The 22,821-nt window shown below is 35.2% G+C and overlaps 3 protein-coding genes across 3 annotated transcripts; 2 read left to right on the top strand and 1 right to left on the bottom strand.

Moving 5' to 3' along the window:
- Positions 1 to 3,069: 3,069 nt before the first annotated feature.
- LOC139694510 (alpha- and gamma-adaptin-binding protein p34-like) lies at positions 3,070 to 17,474 on the bottom strand. Its single transcript, XM_071593053.1, has 6 exons — positions 17,267 to 17,474; positions 16,950 to 17,140; positions 12,368 to 12,491; positions 10,204 to 10,365; positions 8,034 to 8,192; positions 3,070 to 3,858 (listed from the first exon to the last, which is right to left on the bottom strand). The coding sequence occupies exons 1-6, from the start codon at positions 17,331 to 17,333 to the stop codon at positions 3,641 to 3,643; spliced, it is 921 nt and encodes a 306-aa protein (XP_071449154.1). The 5' UTR covers positions 17,334 to 17,474; the 3' UTR covers positions 3,070 to 3,640.
- Positions 17,475 to 17,542: 68 nt separating this feature from the next.
- Positions 17,543 to 18,908, top strand: LOC139694494 (sorting nexin-24-like). Its single transcript, XM_071593052.1, has 3 exons — positions 17,543 to 18,342; positions 18,445 to 18,626; positions 18,746 to 18,908. Exons 1-3 carry the CDS (start codon positions 18,196 to 18,198, stop codon positions 18,906 to 18,908), a joined length of 492 nt encoding a protein of 163 aa, XP_071449153.1. The 5' UTR covers positions 17,543 to 18,195.
- A 30-nt stretch (positions 18,909 to 18,938) lies between these two features.
- On the top strand, positions 18,939 to 20,335 carry LOC139694478 (uncharacterized). The gene has a single exon (XM_071593051.1). The coding sequence runs from the start codon at positions 18,939 to 18,941 to the stop codon at positions 20,238 to 20,240; it is 1,302 nt and encodes a 433-aa protein (XP_071449152.1). The 3' UTR covers positions 20,241 to 20,335.
- The last annotated feature ends 2,486 nt before the right edge of the window (positions 20,336 to 22,821 follow it).

The raw sequence follows: 22,821 nt of genomic DNA, 5'->3' as shown, positions 1-22,821 counted from the left end.
GAGCGGCAAATAATCTTCATAACATGCAAACACTGATAATCAATAACTTAATTTCACATGCATAATCATATAAATATTAATGGGAAAATCTCCATTGATTAGATAGATAAATAGCACTGATAAGTAATATAATAGTACCTCTAGGTAATAGGATCATTGCATGTACTAAGCCATCTGCACTTCATGCATTCCAGTGTTTAAAACAGCCTTGAGTGATGCCAAAATTTGAAATGACAAAATTTCCCGAGCTTGAAGCAGCCGTATTGAGAACTGGAAAAGAAAGTCCTCATTAATTTTAGAAATGAACGACTACCCTACATACTTGTCGAAATTAAACAACATATATGAAGTGATCTGAAAATCATCTGGCCATGCAGTCACCAACGAAACTAGTTCTGCCATTTTACTGCATGCAATTAAATATTAGAAGTTTTAAATACAAGAATTTCTGGCCAACTACCATTATATTGAAAATGTCATTTCTCAAAACATTCATTACAAATAGCATGTGCAATAATAGAGCCTGTTTACCCACAGTTAAATTAATCATTATTATAGAAATCTCGTTGCAATTAGGCAATTGTCCGTATCCGTAATTGAACCTACTCTTCAATTTAATATACTGTTCAAAATCAGGCCCCGCTCTAACACATTGTTCAGTTTTGCAATAAAACTCCTCATGCCATCCACATCACAGAAACAATATTTTAGTAAGAAAAATAGTGTACTAATCACAGATCAACGAAGTTTATCACTTAGTGGCTGCTAGACACTTATTTTTTCCTAAAAAACTCCTAAAATTGGATGACAAGGGCTCAAACAAACCTCCAGGCAGCTAGTTCCATTCAACAATAGTTCTATTTAAAAGATTTTGCTTATTTGTTTCTTGTGCTCTAATTTTTATTTTAAAACTGTGGTCATTTTTTCCCTTAAAGTTTGGTTTTACTATCTCTCCTTAAACCTTCCCATGCTTCGTCCATTTTTAATAATTCCATGCATAGTGCCTAGCCTATGCCCTTATGTTCTATTTTTCAAACTCTCCCATTTCCAACTGTATCAACACTTTGTGACACTATCTGGTCTTTTGTACCTTAGGAGTACCTCTCTCGCTGCCTTTCTTTGAACTTTTTCTATACTGTGGATGAGTAATCTAGGATTGGGCTAACCAGCACTTTACATGCTTTTTCTTTTGTGGCTACAGTTCTTCCTTTTGAATTTCAAAGGAATTTACACTTCAATTCGTGGAAATTAATTTTCCCAATGCAATTAGGAACTTAAGCACAATTGGTTTACCTATATGATTATAATATTTCAAGATGCTGTTGCAATTTCAAATAGTTTTTCATTACAAATTTGCTGATGACATAGTTTCAAGGAAATAAGTTAATCCAGAGAGGGACACCATCTTGCTCTTCTTTCCCACTATGCACCCCGACAGAGCTCTGATAAGTGATGGTTGGATTAGTCCACCATAAACGTTAATAATAACCTGTCTATTACAATAATTTAAATTTCATCCCTTACTTAAAATTAGACATTATGTAGTACAATTAAGAGAATTAACATAATTAAGAGAAAGCATGTTATTTGCTGCAGAAATAATGACAAAACAACTTTTAGAATGCCATTGGTTAGTAAATAACTATAAAAAAATGTCTTGTGGTTATAAGTAAAGTTGACAATGACCTAAAGAAATTTTATGATTGTAGTTAGTAAAAATGAATTCAGTGCCAGCAGAGGGGATGATAATGTAATGCAGGAAGCAGGTTTAACACTTATGTAAGGGGCAGTAACATTTGGCCTACATAGGAATAAGCTTGGATCATGGTACATTCTGAGAAAATTTATAACAATTTTACAAAATTGATTGCATATTTTTCAGAAGCATTTTCCATTTGCTAATTGTCTAGTTGCAAAATATATCTTTAATTTGGCCAATGAGATCTTATCTATTACTAACTATGGCAACTAGTTATGAAGTGTGGTAGTCATAAGCTCGAACTAAGATAAATTATGAAAAATATGAGGGAGATTTTCAATAATGAAAGATGGTACATGTTGAAATAAAGTAATAACTGGATTTGTTTAATCATTAATATATTTAAAGTGTTAAAAGTGCATGCAACTAAATGTGAAGTAAATGAAATAACCAAATCGCAGCAAAAAATGGGGCTAGGTTTGGGTGGGTTGCAGTGAAGCTAGTCTTTCAGTAAAATATAAAACATCTCATTCACACAAAAATGTCATTTCCCTGTGGTTTCCCAATAAAATCTTAAATACAATTGTGTAAGTTGCAAGTATATAGACAACCAGATCTCCCAGTTGGTGGATACCCAAATGTTCTTAATACAAGGCAATTCTTGAACAAAAAATTAAGATTTAACAACGTCAAGTGCAATCACTATGCATAGATCTTTGCTAGATATACTATACGAAGGCCTACAACTCTGATAATAAAGACAATGGTGACAATATAATTTGCCTTGATGGCTAATGAAATGCTTTGACTAAATGAGAGGCAGGGCCTAAAGATAGGGGGGCATGAATAATTTTAGTAAGCTTTATTTGTCCCGCATCATACTGCTTTTGGCATCTCAGTATATCTGATGAACTAGTATTGATTATTGGGTTGGCTTTGCACGTAAGCCAGAAATACATCCGTGATATCCTAAAAGATAAATTGCCAGAAATTAAGGGGTACAGGCTTGAAAACCAATCTAGGCAAATTGCTTTTGCTAGGTGAATTTCTTTAGCCAGATGGCTGGAAACAATTTATACAGAATATTTTGAGGCATATCTGAAGATTCTCACAATTTCCTCGAGAGGCAATAAGGACACTGAACAATTTGACCATCCAATAACAACAAGTTGAATGCTTTTCATAATAATTTATCAAGTAGCCTTTATGCCGATGTTATGGTTTAAAATTATTTCTAGAAACTGTTTCCAAAAAGTAAATACTACATTATTAAATGCAAAAAATAATTGCCATTATGAATAAGCATTATGCCATGCATGTCCCAATCAATAGAGTAAAACCAATGGAAAATATATAGTAATGCAATCAAGTAAATAATTATAGACTTTACCATCACTAAAATTTACATGCTATATTTACTACAGTAAAACTCTCAATAGAAAATACCTCATAACAACTATCTTAGTGGTGCTTGAATTACATATGATAGCTTAACAAAGTTGAATTTCATGATGTTTGTTTCACTTGTGATAGAGGAAAGGGAATAGACACCTAAGAAGTCAACCTTTGATCACATCAACTCATTCAATCATAATACCAATCAAATATTTATTCTATAAATACTGCATCAACTTTACTCTGAAATACAGAGAACTGCTTCAACTGAGACCAATTAATGATTTATTATCATACAATGATTCTCAGGAATCTGGATATAACAACGAATATAAGGTTAGCAGTAGATATAGATGATTAACATGTGCAACAAATAATTGGACTTGGCCACTACATTATGAAGCCAAGACCCAAAATCGTCAATAAATGCACTTAAAAAATTAATATGTACATATACACCTAATAACAACTTCCAGCGATGCTTTAAATAACATTCACATGTACTGAGATATGAAACCCTGCTTTTCGAAGGAGAAAACCAGAATATCATGTCTCCTCTGGGTCACTTAAGCCTGCTATTTCATCTTCTTCCCCACCAAGGGCTCTCCAAAATGCCATTACCACTTTCTCAGCAGCAGCCTTTCTCTCTTCTGCAGGAAGGCCCTGAGCTCTCTCTTTCATATCATGAAGGTTTACCAAAAGCTCTCCATAACTGTCAGGAAGTTCATCACCTGAGATTTCCAAAGATTCGCAGACCATCCTATCTGTAAGTATTGAGAAAGAAATGGGATATGTACTGCATATGCATAACTGTATTTATTTCCGATTCCTTGTAGAAAAGAGTAATGCCCAAGTTCACCAAACTTTTTTGGACCCTCACCTTTCATTAATTAAATTAATTTTTATAGTTACCAGCACTCTTTGACTGCTGACTTAATGGATATTTATATAAATGTCACCAGTAAATCAGAGTTTCTTTGCATTAGTGAAAATCACAGACGATCATGAACAGGCTCTAATTATTGTTCATGAAACTGAACCAGAGGGTAACCTAAGGAATGGGCAACGGGCCACCATTATTTTCTGAATATCATGCTTTCTTATTTCCATTAAAATTATAAAAAGGTTGGGGTATGTATGTAACAAATGTGAATTGTTTTTCATGAGGTAATAGTACATACATATGGGAATGTTATATCTATCAGGAAAAAAGGAGAAATAGGACCATTCAAGTGGGGTGGTTGGTTTCCATTCCTGGAATGGTTTCAAATTGGAAAAGACAGCCAAGAGTTATGCCTAGTGATTCCACTTCCTTAGATAAGAAAATAAATTAGCAATTCAGAACATAAATGAGTATAGTCAACAGTACAAAGTCTGAAATAGAATGACCATCGGCAACTCTCTCTCTCTTGGATATGAGATTACATTAGGACTTTACTGGCCAAAAAAGCTTGAATACCAATTGAAGATGATACTAAAACATTGGCAACTGGGAAATTTACCTCTAAAGGCTAGGTTTATTTGTTAGATGAAAGATGACGACTAATAATAATATTATTGATCATATATACAATATTAATGAAAAGGGAATAATAAATCGTCTGAATGATAAGAAACGCATGCTCGCTAATCTTGTTGCGTTATTTTATGGGTAAACATCAGCTACCCTCATAAGGTTTCCTCTTCTAAATAATAGGTATCACATCTGCTCATGAGCAGCCACATAATTAAACTAATATCTTTTACCAGATTTAAATAAATTGAAATTACAAAACATAAATGTCTTCTGCCAGAGAGATCCTTGTGTTTCTCATTATTCTGCATTGTCAAACAAGATGGCCACATATGACATTTTACTGTTAGGTAAAATATGTATAAATTACTCCAATTACGACCTATCATGGGACCAGTCTAAGCTCTGGCTTTTCCATGAAACAACTGGCAGAGAAATCCTTTAAGCCTTGGGTATACAGCCTAACTTTTGACTATTCATTTTAATTAACTCTTATTAGCATACATCAATCCCTAACTCTTTATATGAAAGATAAAACAGCAGGAGAATCATGTCTGATGTTAAATTCACTGTATTGCCTAAAAATATTTCAAATGCATACAATATTATCAGCCATCAAACCCAATATATCACCATTTTAAGCCCAAAAATTAAAAAAAAATACGTTCAATAACAACTTAACAAGCATTTTTCTCAACTACTAATGAGATTAAAATGGCAATATCAACTTAAACTGTTGGTGTAATGTTTCTACAAACATAGCTATTAAATTTAATTTACACACAGAGTGGATGAACTACAAAGAGTGATGGCCAAAAAATAAAAAGCTAATGAGAAAAATGTCTACATTAAGAGCATGTTAGATCACAGAAATAATATCTAAGAACCAAAATAATACAGTGGAAAATACTTAACACAAAATAGGTTAGCATAAAGTATCACATAACATAAAATGGAGGCATGATCTATTCTGACTCCTTTAGTTTGCTGTGCATATCTATTTGTTTTAAATAAAACAATAGTTATAACTTAAAATACTTTCGGTTTTTCGATAGCAAATCTTTTTAAAATTCTTTCAAAAACATGCAATGGAAATTGTGGCTGTATTTTCTTATGCACCTGTTTCTCATTGGCAGGTTCCTTCAGGACCTAACAAGAAAATACCAGCATGAGGATTTTCTACTTGCACTTGCAGGAATTATCTCTGGATTTCACTCCCCCTTAAGTAAACATGGTCATTAGCAAGGCAGGGACCCCCAACTTGGTTTATTTCCTCACATGAAGAAATGTGCGCCCACATTCCTGTCCCCCCTCGGAAAGAAGGCCATGCAGATCCCTCGAGTTTACATATTTTCACTAAGCAAAAAGATTTGAAAGAGAAGAATGTTGCTGTTTGTTCGAGGGTTATCCAAATACCTCCTGACCCCTAGGTGTTGAAACCCCAATCACTCAGTTGATTTCAATCTTCAAACTGATAAGTTCTTCGGTATCAACATTACAATTATCTGCAAGCAAGGTGGTGATCATTTTTAGTGGTGAATCAGAAACTTTCTGGAAAAACAACAGTTCATCAGACAATGGGTAATAAACTATGTAAGCAATGTGCTATTCCACTAAAAGTGGAAATTTAGCTCTTGTACATGCACATGTACAAGAGCTAAATATTCCGCTAAGTATTCCGCTGCTCTTGCACAAGATAAAGATGAGGTTCCGACTGTCTGGATTCAACTAGCACAAATGCTCCAGTCATGTGCCCTTGGCAAAGGTAAGCACTTCTGGATTTAAGTTGAAAAGTGATTTCTAGTCTAACTCTTGTTGGCTTGAGTGGTTCAAGATGAGGAATGGAATTTCATTCAACTATGTTCATGGTGAGTCAGGTAATGTTTCCAGGATATGACATCAGGGTCAGGAACTTCAACTTTGCCTAAATTACTAATGGGTTTTTTGGTTTTTTCAGTAAAGGCCATTTTTAATGCTGATGAAATTGGCATTTTTTTTATCCCTGTCTCTCAAAAAAGACTTCATCATTTAAAAGTGAGCAGTGTTCTGGTGTAAAAAAACTAAAGAGCACATAACTGTTATGGCAGTTTGCAGAGCCGATGGCTAGAAAGTTTCTGCAATCAGTATATTTCTTAGTCCTAGATGCTTCTAAAATGTAAAGAAATTGCCGGTAGAATAAAAATCAAATAAGAAGGCTTTAATGATGGGAAGCATTTTTATGGACTGGGTTAAGGCATTGGACAGATATTTTCCACAGCAGAACCGCAAAATTGCTTTATTTGTGGACAATAGCCCAGCAAATAAAAATCTTAAGCGCCACTATTGAAAGTGGATAAACCAGCCGTGTCCATCCAAATTTGAAACAAATTATGAAAACAGGCCCATAACTCTTTCCGAATCCTCGCATTTGCTGTACGTTGCTTGAAGATCAGTAACCACAGACACAACAGAAAATTGTTTTTGCTACCCTGGATTTCTCCTCTGACAGTGAATGGCTATGAAAAAACTGTGAGTATTGGGAGGGTACACAGGAATATTTATATTGAAGATTAATGTCATTTAGTCAGTTGCGAGTCTGATGAGATGAAACTGATGGCAGAAATCATGCTCAGTGATTTTATCAACGTAGAAGATCACACTGTTACATTAATGTGAGAATGGAGATAATGGTGATGACTGGGATGCCATACCGCTGACCTACCCTTTTGCTATGGTAGGTCAGGGGAATGTTAGAAAGTGTACGCCAGTTTTCAGAAACTCAGGTCAATGGAGATCATTTGTATGAAATGGTTGATGATTTGGAACATTTCATGGGTTATTAATTAATTACAAATATCATTCAGAAAAAAATGATTGACTGAAAAATTACAGAATGACCCTTTTCAAAATGGAAATGCATTGAAATTTTAAATAAAAGTCGTCATAATTGATTTCACACTGTGACTTTGGCTAGTCATCTAGCTCATGAAAATGTTGTTCTGTCAAATAAAAGAGATATCTATTTGCCAAGGAAAAATGACATCCATTTTTACTCAGTATATTTCATTCAAATGGGCATAAAAAATTGGGATGGAACTCTGATAGCATGAAGTTCACTCAACATGTAACTCTTGGGTTGGTCCATAAGTTTTGTGCGAATCAGTGTCTACTGCATGTGATCAATCAAGTTTGCACTTCTTATTAAAAAAAATGATTTTTAAGTTTATGTGCAAAAATGAAAAAATAAACACTAAGTGGCATGATATCAATTTTATGTCATCAATAACATTCATGGTTGGATAAGTTTCAGCTATCTTACCCTAACTATAAAACAAATGAAAATCCTTGATGGTACATCCAATTAACTTGCATAGATAATAAAAAATGAAGTGAGTAGTTTTAGGGCAATAAACACCTCAAATGTTAAGAGTGATTAACACTCCATACCAATTATTTCCTGAGGAATGGGCTGGTGGCCATTTGCAGAGTTTGTCTCTGTGGATGCTCCACCGGTTCCCACTAAAGACTCTTCTTCCACCATATTTTCATGAGATGGCTCTCCAATTAGAAGACTTTGCATCTTTTTAGATAGCTGTTGTGATCCCTCTGAAATATTCAGGTTAAAAAAGAAAAACATAATCATCAATATGGGAAAAAAATCCAGGAAGGTTTCTTTCTAAGGTTTAATGATAGTTAAGTGACATTAACGTTGAAAGTCATCACCCCTTTTATTTTTTAGTGCACTCATCAATGAAATAGCAATCATATGTCTAAACAGTATATCATGATCTCTATTATCTCTTGGACAGTGCATTAGGATCTCTCATTAACTCAGGTCAGATTGGAATTACTACACTTGATTGTGGGGGTAAAAAGAAACTTAACCCTTACACAATAAAGATTTGATATTTCACGACCATGGTTTCGATGCTGCACCTCCTGATGATGATGCGCAGCATCGAAACCATGGTAATGAAATATTAAATTTTTATTGTGTAAGGGTTAAGTTTATTTTTTGCCCTCATAATGTTGGAATTCCACAAAGTTAAACCTGAAACTTTTATGCTTACTACACTTTAAATGAATGTAAAACAATACATTTAAAAATATTAAATATAAATTTCTGTTTAATCAGTTCAACCCCCCTTCTCCTCCCAAAGGATCCTGATGCCGTTCGTACTGCCTATATGTGATAGGCAAATCACCCAATTGGACCTATTAGACTTTGTGCATCTTTTTTCAACATGTTCCAAACTTTGTATTTCTTATCCTAATGGTTGGTTGGCCAACCTTCCCCTCTCCCCTGTCCCTCCTTTCCTCCCTCATCTAACCCTCCCCTGGAATGCAAAAATACATACAAGATGGCATTTGAATTCATTTTGTTACCTGAACATGATGTAATACATTGAAACACGGTCGTACAATCAAATATATCTAGTGGAAAATAGCTACTATCTGTTTTTTATTAAAACTGGTGGTGTCATAGTTATTTCAGAATTTTGCTGATGAGGTATAATTGTGTGCTAATCAGATTTTAAGTGAAGACTTTTTGAAGAAATATGCACATCCATAGAAGATAAATGAAATGTGGAAATGTGAAATTTCTGCATAAAAAAATAGGATGCACGGAAAACAGAGGGTCATAGCAGTCCAGGGGTGGAGCGATAGACTATTGACCAGAGGACCCAGTTTCGATTCCTGGACAAGTCTGTCTGGACACCCTCAGCTTTACCCAAGCTGTGTGATTTTTTGAGTACCAGAGATCTTCCTGTGAAACCAGAGAGAAAGGGGAAGGAACTGGCCCCCCTAACCTGATGTGTGAATTTCACATGAAGTTGGGTTTAGTATTGGGTGAACTCTACCATCACCGACCAAACCAACCTTCAGGCTGATTACGGTTTTCTTTATGATTTAACAAAAACAGAAATATAAAGTGGGCAGGACAGGAATTCTAAGGGTTAATAATGTTTAGGGGCTGGAAATAAAAGACTTCTAAAGATACAAAAAGAAATTTATACTTGGAGTTGAAAACAAATCAACTACATCTGACATCTTGAAAAAAGAAAAGCTAAATGTGTAGGATGATAGAAGAATCCAAATAATCAAATTAGGGAGATTTCTGCACATAGTCAGCACATATTGTGTGTGCTGACTGTAAGTTATATAAACCTCTTTTGATTACAGTGAAGAAGAATTGGCTGGAAACATGATTAAAGTTCCCAACAGATAACTTTGAAACTCAAAAAACGACAACCTTAACACTAAGTGCAGCTGGATTATGGTGGTAACAGAAAGCATTGAAGAAAGCACACTGTAATTTTTTAATTGGAAAAAGATATTCCAACGGAGAATTTTAAACAGTTGTGCAACAAGAGGAACATGGCAACAGCTAATCATATTTTGGTCTGTGCTTGCAAAGAATATGTGTAAATATGTTAGATGCATGGCAAAAATAAGGGAAATACCACATTTTTTTTTCCTTAGCATCAATTCATTTTGTGATTAACATGGCTTAATGTCATTATTGATGTTTGCAAGTAAACTGCTAACTTTGCTAAACAAAGAATACATATTATTAGGCAGTACGATCACATCATACAAAGAAAACAAGACAAACCTTTAAGCACCAGGTTGGGCCACATATGTGCATGCAGTGCCTGTATAACTCTCTTGATCCCAGTTGTTTCTTGAAAATCCATTTCATATTCCTCATCCTCAGATGCCACATGAGGATCTAATTCCACCAATTCAAACCCATTCTTCACACACCATTCCTGTGCTACAAGTAAATGAACGTAATTATTAACATCTTCATTCATCATTAAGTTTTCTGGTTTTGGATCATTTTGGTAATAGCACTATTAGAATGGATATTTATGAGGGGCACTCAAATGAAAAAGTAGCACCTGCCATAAAACAGTCTGCACGAAAGGTGGCAACACCATTGTTATGTATTGATACTGCCATTGCTGTAGTATCAGTACTGCATGGTGACAACACAGGCGTACGCACTTGTTGGGTTATGTATTTGTGTATGTGAAGACTGGTCTAGCATGTTTGTCCAGCTGTAGAAATGGAGGCAAGCAAAGAAGAGCAGAGAGGTGTGGTTCGTTTTCAGGTGGCTGAGAGTATTGGAGCATGTGAAATTGATCGTTGCATGCCTACTGTGCATGGTGAACACTGCATATCCCTGACAAATGTGCATGAGTGGCATAGGAGATTCCAAGAAGGTCTGAGCCCGAGAGCAAATGTAACAGCCCACTATGGAAACATCCTAATTCTTCCCCACCAAAGAAATCCAAAGCTGTTGTCACAAGTTCTGGGTAATTCATGATGACCTTCTTCTTTGACTGTATGGGCCCTCTGCTTGATGACTTCTTCAAGCATGGAACCACAATAAATTCATGGTGCTAAGAAGGCACTTTGCAGAAACTGTGACACACAATTAAGTCAAACCACCCCAGAATGCTGTTGGGCGAAATCATCCTGTTTCAGGGTAATGCTCGCCCCCTTACAACCAATATGACAAAGTCTATGCTTCAGCGATTTGGTTGGGAAACACTTCAACACCCTCTGTACAGCCTGGATCTTTCACGTTGTGATTTTCAAATCTTTGGCGACCTAAAGAAAGACTTATTCCAAGGAACTGCAAGAGATGCCGTGACAGTAACTTTTAATGGAGCCATTCGCTAAATGTACATCAAAATGCAACAATTGTAAATCATTCCCTTGCCAATGATTTTTACACTCAGAAATGGTTGCATTCTAATGGAAGACATTTGTAGACTTTGGTTTCATTCAAACAGAGCGCAGGAGTGGGTGTGGATCTGTCAGCAATCTACCTCTTGCTACAAAACTGGAATTGATCGTACAGTCTACCAGGGGTATTAATGTATCAACACTTTTGGTCATTACTTTTGAATTGAATTATTCCACAGTCACGTTTTAGCAGGTGTTCGATTTTCATTTGACTATCCCTCATAAATTAAAATAGTGGACACCCATAGAGAGGTAGAGGTCTTTATTTGGACAAAATTGAGACCAAATGGTCCCTGCTTCCATTTACCCATAAAGGGTAATTCACAACATACAGGCTAAACTAAGTGCATTTGAAAGTTGAATAAGATACCCTTATACCTGGTCACTAATGCTAAAGAAGTTGTGAGTATTATTGCAGATGCACACAAGGGTTGCAATTAACCCTATATATATTTCAAAGATTTGACTCCATTCATTTACTTTGAAAACAATTAATTATTATAAGTCAACAACTATGGAGGCACAGTCCCTTTAAATAATGAATGTGGTACTTCAGAACTTTAAAAAAAAATAAGGTTATTTGTGGTTGATGCCACAATTCTCTACAGATAGAAACTGTTTACGGATTTTTTCTAGCACATAAGGTTGTTTTATTAAAATCAACATTGTCAGAATCACGAGAACTTCAACCTTATTTTAATACCTCCACTTCAATCATATTTTAATACCTCCACTCTCATTACTTTAGTCAAATTTCCTCTTAAAACAACAATGAAATTCCACCTATGCATGCTTTAACAGAAAACTAACAGGATATGATGAATGTGACATTTTTCTTATTCGACACCTCTATATTAGTTTTCAATACAAGAACTCTGCAATGGATTCTCATTGACATGAATCAGATATGAATCATCACTACTTAATTACACATTGCATTCGTGAGGTAAAATCTTTCAAGGCATGCAAGTAGTATCATATTTTATGCACAGCCTCAAGAGTATATCACAATGCTTCACTACCTTTGACTTTGCTGATTCCTTGTGAAGTCTCTTCTTCACACCGTTCACATAATAGAATATTTATCTCCGATTCAAAAGTATTGGTAAATGGCATCCAGCTCTCTACTACTTCAAGGCCATTTGCCTACATTGGATAAACAATAAGACATTGAAAATTTTAATTACTTTAGTAATGAGAGATAATGTTACATATCAATTGAAGAATAAGATGCAATTGCCAATATCATTCTATCAACATATAAGGAATGCAGAACACTATCTAGATGTGTTGAGAGAGAGTGCTGAATTTATTATTTGGTGGAATGATTGTTTATTGATTAAGGAAACAAGACTAGTTTTCAAGTTCTTTTGATAGATTAGAGGATAACAAAAGTTTTAGACATGGAATATAAACCTGATTTGAAACATTTTACCTATTGGACAATTATAGAATGCACAACAGAATGTTATATTAAGCACCTAATGATGAGTACTTAAAATGATAGGAAAATTATAATATTACTAAAACAATTTGAATTTACCAGATTTTGAATCCTGTTACTTGCTATACAGAGGGTCAAACAATATACATCATGGAAGGTTATCACTCAAATTTGTGAAAACCATTAATTTTCAGCTCAAGTAACACAACAGAATTATATTCCATCAATCTGCATAAATAAGTGGAAGAGTTTCACTCTTTCGAGAGCATGATCACCAAATATTGGAGAAGCAATAGAGAAATAGCAATTAGAACATAATAGGCAAAGGAGGTTTCCTAGCATAAGAAAAACTAAATAATAAAACAGTACTAGCAGTAGTACTACATAAATAAATATTTGACTAGCCAGCCATTTACAGCGGACACACCGCACACATTTTGGGAAAGAACAAAGGAATATAAAATGAGTTCCCAAGGAGCTAATGACACTTCTGTATTTTACAGACATATCACCCTGAAACAAAGCACAAAGTAATTTTTGTCCATATATTTGACACCAAGAAGATTAGGGTTCATGCTTGCCTGTTTATTACAATACGAAATTAAAAAAATCCCTAGCGAAGAAGAAAATGGTACTTAATGAGGGTCCATACTCCTCCCACTCTCCATCCACAACGTTGGCATACAAATAGACCTCACGCAAGTCACCCACCACCTGTGGCCTCCCCTTCCCTTCATCTCCCATACACGCAGATTTATTCCACAAATCACTTTATTCCCTTGCATACAGATCCCCTTAAAATATATTACAAAATCAGATTAAATTTCAATACTATGAGGAGAAATGGATTATACGGTTGACGCCCATCAAAATCATGGATTAGGGATTTCAATCCTAAACATATCTAAAATTTTGGTCATGTGGATCTTTTCTTGTAATGCCTCTGATTTCGACATTCATTTTGTGGTTTTTCAGAAAATTAAACTTCTCTTTTACTGAGTGAAGAACTAAAAGAATGCTCTCGGAAGTTCAAAGAACTGCAGGAGAAGCCACGACAGTAAATTTTAGTGGAGTCATCCACTAATATGCATTAAAATGCAATTAACAGGATCCAGATTCGAATCCCGGTCAAGGCAAATGATTGTTACACTTTGAAATTTCTGCATTTATCAGAAGTTACTAGGTAGAACCACAGAATATTAAAGAGAACATTTTATAGCATTCCGCACAGATTTTAATTGTAGTGAAACAAGTTTCACCAATTACAGCATCACGAGGAAACATTTTAAAATGGAAAACAAACATATGAGAAAATCATCATTAATAGAGTATAAAAATCAACATTTTGCTAAGAGTCGACTCATTTACCAGTACACACACATACCCCAGGCTAAGTAAATTGATACACCAAATTTGAAGTTAAACGCAGCAGTAGACTTCAGGAAAAACTACAGGAAAAAGTACTAACGAATGCATCTCTGGCATAGGAATGGCATATATACATTAAATACTTCCAAGTATGATAAACTTGAACAATTAAGACTAGCTTCAATTATTGGAGCATACCAATTATTGGAGTTTTGTAAAAAGAAAATTTTATTCAAGAAAAACTTCTTGTTGCTGTAAGACTAGACATGAATGACTTCAAATGGCTGAACAGACTGTTTCAAGGTTGAATAGATTAGTCTACAAAACTATGCCTGATGATATGGATGAGACATTTTTAAAAATATACTGCCTCGCATGGTCCTTGATTCCAAAGGGGCTCCTTGTCATGAAGAAAACACAACAAACCTCACCTCAATGTTTCGTTATGAGCTAATGCAGATGGCAGAGGGAGAATGAACCCTGTTGTTGTTGGAAAATCCAGTAATTCATGTTGTTTTAAAAACATTTAAGACCTTGCCTACAACCTATGGAGCCAATGCAAAGGCATGGGTGACAACTGTGTTTGAAGGACAAATGCATTTGCTTGATTTTAGCCTGGGGATCAAAATAAAAAAAATGTCTTGTCATTGAATCAGTCCACGTAAACCCAGTTAAATTAAAAGTAAGGAAAATTAAGTTAGTATTAATGGAAGTCACTTAGACAAACCAGCTGCAGCCACTACATTTAGGTATCATTAATGCCTTTAAGACAAACTATCAACAGTCTTGTCAGAAAAGTATTTTTCATTGACAGTATGAGTGATCCAAAGGCTTATGAAATTGGTGTTTTATGAAATTTTATAACAACATCCTGGATGGATAAAATGAAATTAACTGATTCAAATTTTTTCTTTAATCTGGGTAATGGCAACAATGGTGATAGAAAGAAAAAGAGGAAGAGCAGGAGCATGAGGAACATAATTGTGAATAGGAGGAAACCAAATGGCAGCTTTGCCATTTGGACTCCACCTGGGAGAAAAAGTGAACTTAGGTGCTTTTGTTACCTTTTAATCATTTGATAATGAAGATACAGGTTGAAATGAGGATGGTGAAGGAGAAGTACCGACCCTATCAAGTCTTCAAACTATGTCAGCCTTAAATACTTTGTGAAATTTCTTTTTTACGAATGAATAAATTGAAAGTAATTATTATGTTCTCTTAAGACTGGAAAAGCATGCACAAAATACCATTCATTTAAGTCCATTCAAACCTATTACATTTTTTTCAACAAAGACAGTAAAACTAATGTGTGAGTGATGTAATATCAAAATTTTCCACAATTATAACTGTGGTGATGATCAAAACAGGGCTGGTTATTTTTACAACCTTGAAGTACATGGGTAACAAAATCAAGTAGTACATAGAATTTATTTTATTTAAAGAAATACAAATATCTTCTTTTAATTTGTGTGATAAGGACCTCTTTTTAAGTTGACTGGGTTGCTATAAGAGAACCCTTTTAGTTTTGCAATTAAATAGTTCACCATTTCCATGTGACCATGGAATAACTTTTAATGTCTGCAGCTTCCTGTTTTTGATGCTCGTATTTTATTCACTGAACTTAACATAACTATGTAATGAGATTATGATATATACTTATGTATTATACTTATATATTATGATACTTACTTATATATCCTATACGAATTAAACTTTCTCATTACGGCCCTAAGTTTATTACTTATCAGTTAAGCTAAAGAATCTATTTCTTCTGTCAAGAGTTGGTTTTCTACTAGGAACAATATTGCCTGTATTTATTCTTGAGCTATGGATGTGCCCATCTTTCTTATACTTTTCTTTCCACAATAATTTCATACGATGTATGAAAACTCATGTGTATCAAATGCACTTGCACAAATAGAAATATGGTGAATAATATGGAGCATGGATTTATTATGGTGTCTAATGTTAATTATGTTTCCTCCTTGATTTCTGTGACCCATCACTTGTCAGGTAAATAAAATTATGACGCCAGGCTATTTTTTTCCGCTTTCTGCAAATTATAGCTTCTCTTGATTTACATTGAATTTTTTTCCTTTGTCTCCCTTAAATGTATAAGAGGGGTTTCCCTGAATTATAACAAAATAAAACTTTCTTTGGATTCAACACAAACACTCGCCAAATTAATAAGAAGTGAAAGTGGGAATTTACTTCAAAGAATACCCTAAGAACAATTTTACCATCCAATTATTACAAGTTAGTATTTGATGATAATATGGGAGAAAATCATACGAGTAAACAGAGAAGGAATATATCAACCAAGGCTAACGAAAATGTGAATAATGAGATATTTATTGTGAACCTATTTATTTGAAATTAGAAAGTTTACCAGACAAAACAAGCATTACCATAATTTAATGCATTTCATAAGAGAACAAATATATTCTAGAGTAAAAATAATATACTAATTTACAACTAATAACCTGCCCTTTGAGAATAAAATGAAATTCCATATAAGTAATGAATCTTCCACTGGGTGCCATACTTACTGCACAGCTAACAACCAAAGTAGGGGCTACAAATTTGGCAATCTTTATGCGTCTGTTTAAAACAATCTTTAATAACGCCTCTTAAATGAGCCGTTATTAACGATTGTCAAGATATCAGTCAAAATTTCCTCAAACACGGTAAAACTCTTTCATCTCGCGGCGCATTTTATCCTAAAGGGATGAGGAAATGGTGTCAACTTATAGGAGGCCTTTATTGTAGAATGAATTTACTAACATAATTACCGAACATGAGTCGAAGTTAATAATGACCGCTTCAACGCTGGCTGCAAATTCTTGACTTTCAAGAGCCTTTCGTAGCATAGAACATAAATAAATATCGGTACTATAATACTTTGTATCAATGCTCCATTTGAAAGCCTTTATGTTGTCGCCTACCAGCTGAGGCCCTGGCATTTCATCTTCATTCAAAATCACTGTAAGATATCATCAAATTTGGATTATACACTACTCAGCTCTTCTCCTAACAGATGGGAAAATTTTTAATAGTTAAAACGATGTGGTATAGTAAAATTTCAAAAATTCAATTGCCTCTAAATTACATTTTATAATGTCATCAGGGTTCTTTCTTGTACAGCTAACGACAACAGCGGCAGGGAGGGTATCCATCTGAGCTACAAAATCTCAATACCTCGATTGATAAAAGTATTTCTATACAATTAGGCTAGTTCCGCGCTAACATATTAACCACCATTGTCCAAGCAACAAATAAAACGATACCTTCTCAGAGCCCCAACAACTGAACATACATTATTCATGCGCATTGGTTCATTCAGTTGTTTCCCTTAATCGCGGTAGATTATCGAGACAGCCATAATCGCAACAGTTGATCGAATTACTTATCGCATTATATTTCTTCTGGAAAATTCATGTCTAATCAAAACAAGCAGCATTGATTTTATAGGAATTTTGTAATCAAACCATAAAAGCGTCTCAGCGATGATGTAACTGTATCTCCACTTTTATCTGTGTTATTATTTTTTTAAAGAATTTCTGGTTATCAAAATTTCGCCCGTCCCGTCGTGGCTAAGGGCTTTTCATTGTTGTGTTGTGTCAATAAGTATGAATTGGATAAGGTTAATAATACCGCTTGACTTGTGAGCGGCAATATCGGTTGAAACACCTACTTTAATAATTGACAGGATTGAAAAAGATTTTTGTTTCATGTAGGTGTCGAAATAAGGTAATCGTATTTTACTGTTATTTTGAACTCGAATACTGAGTATCTATCATGTTGTAAATCTCGGTTGACTTAATAATTTTATTATCCCTAATTTTTAAGAGTGGCATTTCGTAGTTAATTAATCCACTGTTGTACTCGCGCGCATTTGTATTTAAGGTTGTGTGTTTATTCTTGTCATATAATAGCATGTAGCCCTAACAGTTAACAATGTAATCGCACTTACCTTTGCAACCAACCTGAATTTGAAAATAGTAATTTTTGTGAGGCATTGTTCTATTTGAAAATGTGATGATCAAAGTTCACATTCCTCAGTATCGTTTAGTGGAGAAATTAAGTAGAAAACCATTTTATGTGTACGTTGTCGAGATTGTGGATGGTGGTGACGTTTACCGGGTTGAGAAAAGATACAGTGCCTTCCACAGTCTTCATCGAGAAGTGAGTTTTCTCTGTGTTACAACTTAAATTTATTTATTTCAATATGGGCTCATCAAATCTTATTCGATTTTCCATGATTGTGACCGCAAATATTCTTTTCAGCTGCGTAAACAGTATGAAACGGCAGCTTTTCCTCCGAAACGGGTGCGCAATTCTAATCACAAGGTGTTAGAACAAAGAAAACAGGCGTTGGAATCATACCTCCAAGCCATGCTTAAGTACACCCCAACTCGAAGCAAAGTATTGTCTTTCCTTGGTATTCAGAAACCTTCACCTAGCGTGGAGTAAGTCTCATTAGTGGAAAGTTTCTGCACTCTTTCGAATACGTAAAATGTGTTCAGTTTTCGAGTAGGATTCTTACTCTACGTCACAGTGCCTTTATCTTTTAATTTCTTACTTCCAGATCCCTCAATGCTGTAGAAGAAGACTACACAATTGAGCATCAACCTATTTATGTGTACAAAAAGGATCCGTTCATTGACGCCGATAGAAATTGGCGGCTATCAAATTCTGCCGTAGAGGGAACATTTATGGCTATGTTTGGTGATTTTTACTGTGGAAGTTAATTTTTGTATTACGAGAAGTAAATTACTAAAATGTTGTCTCCTGCATCGAGGAAATTGAAACTATGCCAAACCACCATTGCCCTAATGGTTTGGATAACATATGCATCTACATATCTGAGTAGAAAACCACTAGGCGTTATTAAAAGTAGCATTAAAAATGAGCTCAAGTTTACTAACATGCAGCTTGGTTGGTTGGACAGTGCAATTCTTTTGCCCTATTCGGTTTTTCAAATTGTACTTGGACCTGTTGCGGACAGACTCGGACCAAAGATAACCATAAGCTCATGCCTGTTCCTGTCGGGTTCAGCCATGGTAACCTTTGGTTCTTGGAGCAATTATTACATGCTTTTCTTCCTTTTGTTTTTGAGTGGAACTGCCCAGGGTCCATGTTGGCCATCTTGCAGCAAGTTTCTCAGCTCATGGTTTGCAGATGCAAATTTGCACTCCATTTTTGGTGCAGTGTCCACTAGTGCTTTTGGTGGCAGTATAGTCGCTTCAGGTGTTGCAGTCTATCTAATGAAGAATTATGGCTGGAGGTTTGTTTATTTCCCAACTTCTCTTTACCTTTTGCTTTTGTCGTTTGTGGCGTTTTTTTCTTTTAAAACCCCCATGGAATATGGCATGGTAGTGCCGGGCAAAGAGATTTTGCCTGAGAAATCAAGAACTGGATCGAGCAGGCAACACCAACTGCGTGAACTTTGGCAAATACCAACAGTGGCCGAGTTGTCAGTAGCCATGGCCTGCATGAAATTAGTGCGTTACACTATGTACCTCTGGCTGCCAGTTTACCTTGTTCAATCCCTAAATTATTCTACAGCTGATGCTGGCATGTATTCAATAGTATTTGATATTGGTGGTGTGTTAGGGAGCATTATCCTTGGCATTGCAGCTGATCGTGTGGCAAGTACTGAATCTTATCGAGCTCTACTTCATATTTGGATGGCATCTGTTTCGGCAACCATCAGTTTCATCCTCTTTAGTTTGACAGCATCTTGGGGTGTTTCCTACAACACTATGTTTATGATGGCTGCAGGAGCTTTTATATGTGGCCCAGATGGGTTATTAGGTGGTTCAGTTGCGATATCTGTAGGAGAATCAGGTGGTAGAAATGCAGGAGCTGCTGTCACTGGGTTGATCAATGGATTTGGCTCATTTGGTGCTGTTATTGAGGGACCTTTGGTGGCATTTATTGCTGAAAAATTCAGTTGGGATGCTGTTTTCCTGTTGATGATCTTCTTATCATCTCTTGGCTCATTTGCAATAATGAGAGCATTTGCTATGCAGAGGAGAACGTCTCGTATAAATGCATTACTCGTAGAAGACTCTGTGTAAATATTTCAGGTGTTTAAACCATATCATTTTTCAAATGTTAAAATGTCTCCTATGATGTTAACTGTTTTTAGCATGTCAATAAATGTTTAAATCAAGAGTTAGTTTAATTGGCTCTGTTTATATGTACTATAAGTGTGTAGCCTTATATCTATTAAAATTCCAAGCCCATATACCGATACATTTGAACTAGTAACACATCTGTGAATGTTCATGCATATACCCATTAAATATCTCCAAGTTTACTGGATTTAATAAAGCTACCCCAATAAAAAAACATATAATTCAATGTGATTGGCAATTTTTTTTGTAGAAATGGGCTACCCTCAAAGCCATTATTCCTGAAATTATTGTTCATATGCGAATGTGTACTAAGATCTATCTTACATCTGTTCAGAAAGTCATTATCTAAATAAAGCTCAATGGTGACCTCCATAAAATTGCTGTTACTACTTGTACCTGATTTTTATAGGTTTTGTGACCTCAACATCCAACACCATGGCTGTATTAAAGTTCTAATGGATTTTCTTTATTTAATGCCATTTCTATATAATTGAAGAAGAAAAAAATCAGCACTGAATGTGAAGTAACAAATTGTAATGATTAAATCCTATGAAAATTATAATTAACCAGTTTCGTTGATGTGTACTTCTATAGAATAATGCCATCATATTCTTCCTGTTTTGGTCTTGTGAGTGGAACATATTTCCTTGTATGAACATATTCACATAAAATCTAATCTTCCCTAATAGTCACAAATGTTATAAGGGCTTTCAGTGATTACCACAGTATAATACAATCAAATTATTCTTATTTTACAGAAGGTTTCAAACAGTTTTCTGTGCTGAGAAATGCCGAAGTATGATTTTTATAATTATCTTTTGACTTATCATGTAACTTCTATGGCTGTGGGGAATATGTTCTGAAGTAAGTGATAACTAGGTAATCATATCATAATCCCATGCATTTTTAATAAATTAAATAGAATTTAGGTACTAGCAGTGAATTATCAGTACTCTCAGGGGAAATGAATAGCTATGAACCAGGCGAGATTGAGAGCAACCATTAAGTCTGTCATTTTTTATTTTAACATTCAAATAAAATTACCCCGTTATAATTTGCTAGATATCATTTATAACGGTAAACTTCATGTTATTTATTTTTATTTATTGTTTGAAGTTTGTGAGCATTCACCTAACAAAATTATTATGTTGACTTTCTTGAATTGGATGATATTGCGTCTACATATGTACTCAATTCTTTTCCATATCTTCAGGATGACTTGAATAAATAAAACTGATATTTCTTTGGGTCTTTTATGTTTCCTGAACCCACATTAATTTTGTTGTAATGCAGGCTATAAATACACTGCATAGTTTTTTGTTGCTGGTTTTAATTGGCTGCTGATCCGAAGATTAAAAAAACAATAAATACAGTAATTAACCGAAAGGTCGGTTTGGTAGGTGATGATAGTACTAAGCCCGACAGCATGTGAAATCCACATATCAGGGTAGGGGGGCCAGTTCCTTTCCCTGTGCCGGTTATGGTTTCCCAGGAAGATCTGGTACCCGAAAAATCACGTAGCTTGGGTGGAGCTGCAGGTGCCCGGGAATCGAACACAGGACCCTCAGGTCAGTAGTCCAATGCTCTACCCCCTGGACTACCGCGACCCTCACATATATATATATTCACATGATTTTTTTCCTTTGCCATAACATATAAACCATAAACATGGTAATCAACCCGAAGGTCAGTTTGGTAGGTGATGATAGAGTTCACCCATTACTACGCCCGATGGCTTGGGAAATTCACACATTAGGGTAGTAGGGCCAGTTCCCTTCCCTATGCCGGTAATGGTTTCCCAGAGAGATCTGGTACCCAAAAAATAACAGCTAGGGTGGAGCTGCAGGTGCCCAGAGAGGCTTGCCCGGGCCCTATGGTTAGTTGTCCAACACTCTAACCCTAGACTACCCCGATCCTCAATCTGAAGATACTGGGTCCAAACCTACTCTATATAACCTCAAGTTAAACCTACAGGATTTTTGGGGTAGCAGAATTTATTGGGAAAATACACTGGCTCAGGACCTGAATGTAGATCGAATATGTGAATTTATTTTGTACAGAAGTTAGTGTGAAATCAGCAGTCTCATCTGTCTCACCAAGCTTTGAGTTGCTGTCTGCCATTTTTATTATTACTAATAGTTCAAACGTTTTCTAATCACATACCAATGCTTACAGATAGACTAGTTCAATGTGCTTCTCAGAGTAGTGCAATGTCTAATGCCATTCTTTTCTGTGCCCTTGGCTGGTATTTCTTTTGGGACTGGAAATTATTTAAGTTATTTAATGGAATGTAGTTCCTCAGTTGTTGCTTGAATTATTATTGATAATATCCATTAATAATGGGAAGTCTCTCAAATTATTACTCATATCAACATCTCAGACTTAGTGGGTACTCTTCTTGAGAAAGAATATAATGGGGCAAAATATTTCAGTGCGAAAATCATTTGGGTAGTAGTAGTAGTTTTTAGGGGAGGCGACCGACAGCTAAGGTCATTTGCCATAGGGGATGGACAGGAAAGGA

This window comes from Hetaerina americana, unplaced genomic scaffold, assembly GCF_022747635.1.
Source record: "Hetaerina americana unplaced genomic scaffold, ioHetAmer1.1.p SCAF_1, whole genome shotgun sequence".
NCBI classification, from domain to species: domain Eukaryota; kingdom Metazoa; phylum Arthropoda; class Insecta; order Odonata; family Calopterygidae; genus Hetaerina; species Hetaerina americana.
Note: the sequence above shows the minus strand (reverse complement) of the source record. Positions and strands in the feature narration are given on the sequence as shown.

Bases quoted from the DNA above. Each gene is read 5' to 3' on its own strand.
- LOC139694478 (XM_071593051.1), top strand. From the start codon at position 18,939: ATGTTGTCTCCTGCATCGAGGAAATTGAAACTATGCCAAACCACCATT.
- LOC139694510 (XM_071593053.1), bottom strand. From the start codon at position 17,333: ATGGATACCCTCCCTGCCGCTGTTGTCGTTAGCTGTACAAGAAAGAAC. The intron at 17,141-17,266 runs GTAATTTAGAGG...GATATCTTACAG, and splicing joins CCCTGATGACATTATAAAAT to TGATTTTGAATGAAGATGAA. The intron at 3,859-8,033 runs GTATGGAGTGTT...CAATACTTACAG, and splicing joins CATTCCTCAGGAAATAATTG to ATAGGATGGTCTGCGAATCT.
- LOC139694494 (XM_071593052.1), top strand. From the start codon at position 18,196: ATGATCAAAGTTCACATTCCTCAGTATCGTTTAGTGGAGAAATTAAGT. The intron at 18,343-18,444 runs GTGAGTTTTCTC...TATTCTTTTCAG, and splicing joins TCCACAGTCTTCATCGAGAA to CTGCGTAAACAGTATGAAAC. The intron at 18,627-18,745 runs GTAAGTCTCATT...TCTTACTTCCAG, and splicing joins AAACCTTCACCTAGCGTGGA to ATCCCTCAATGCTGTAGAAG.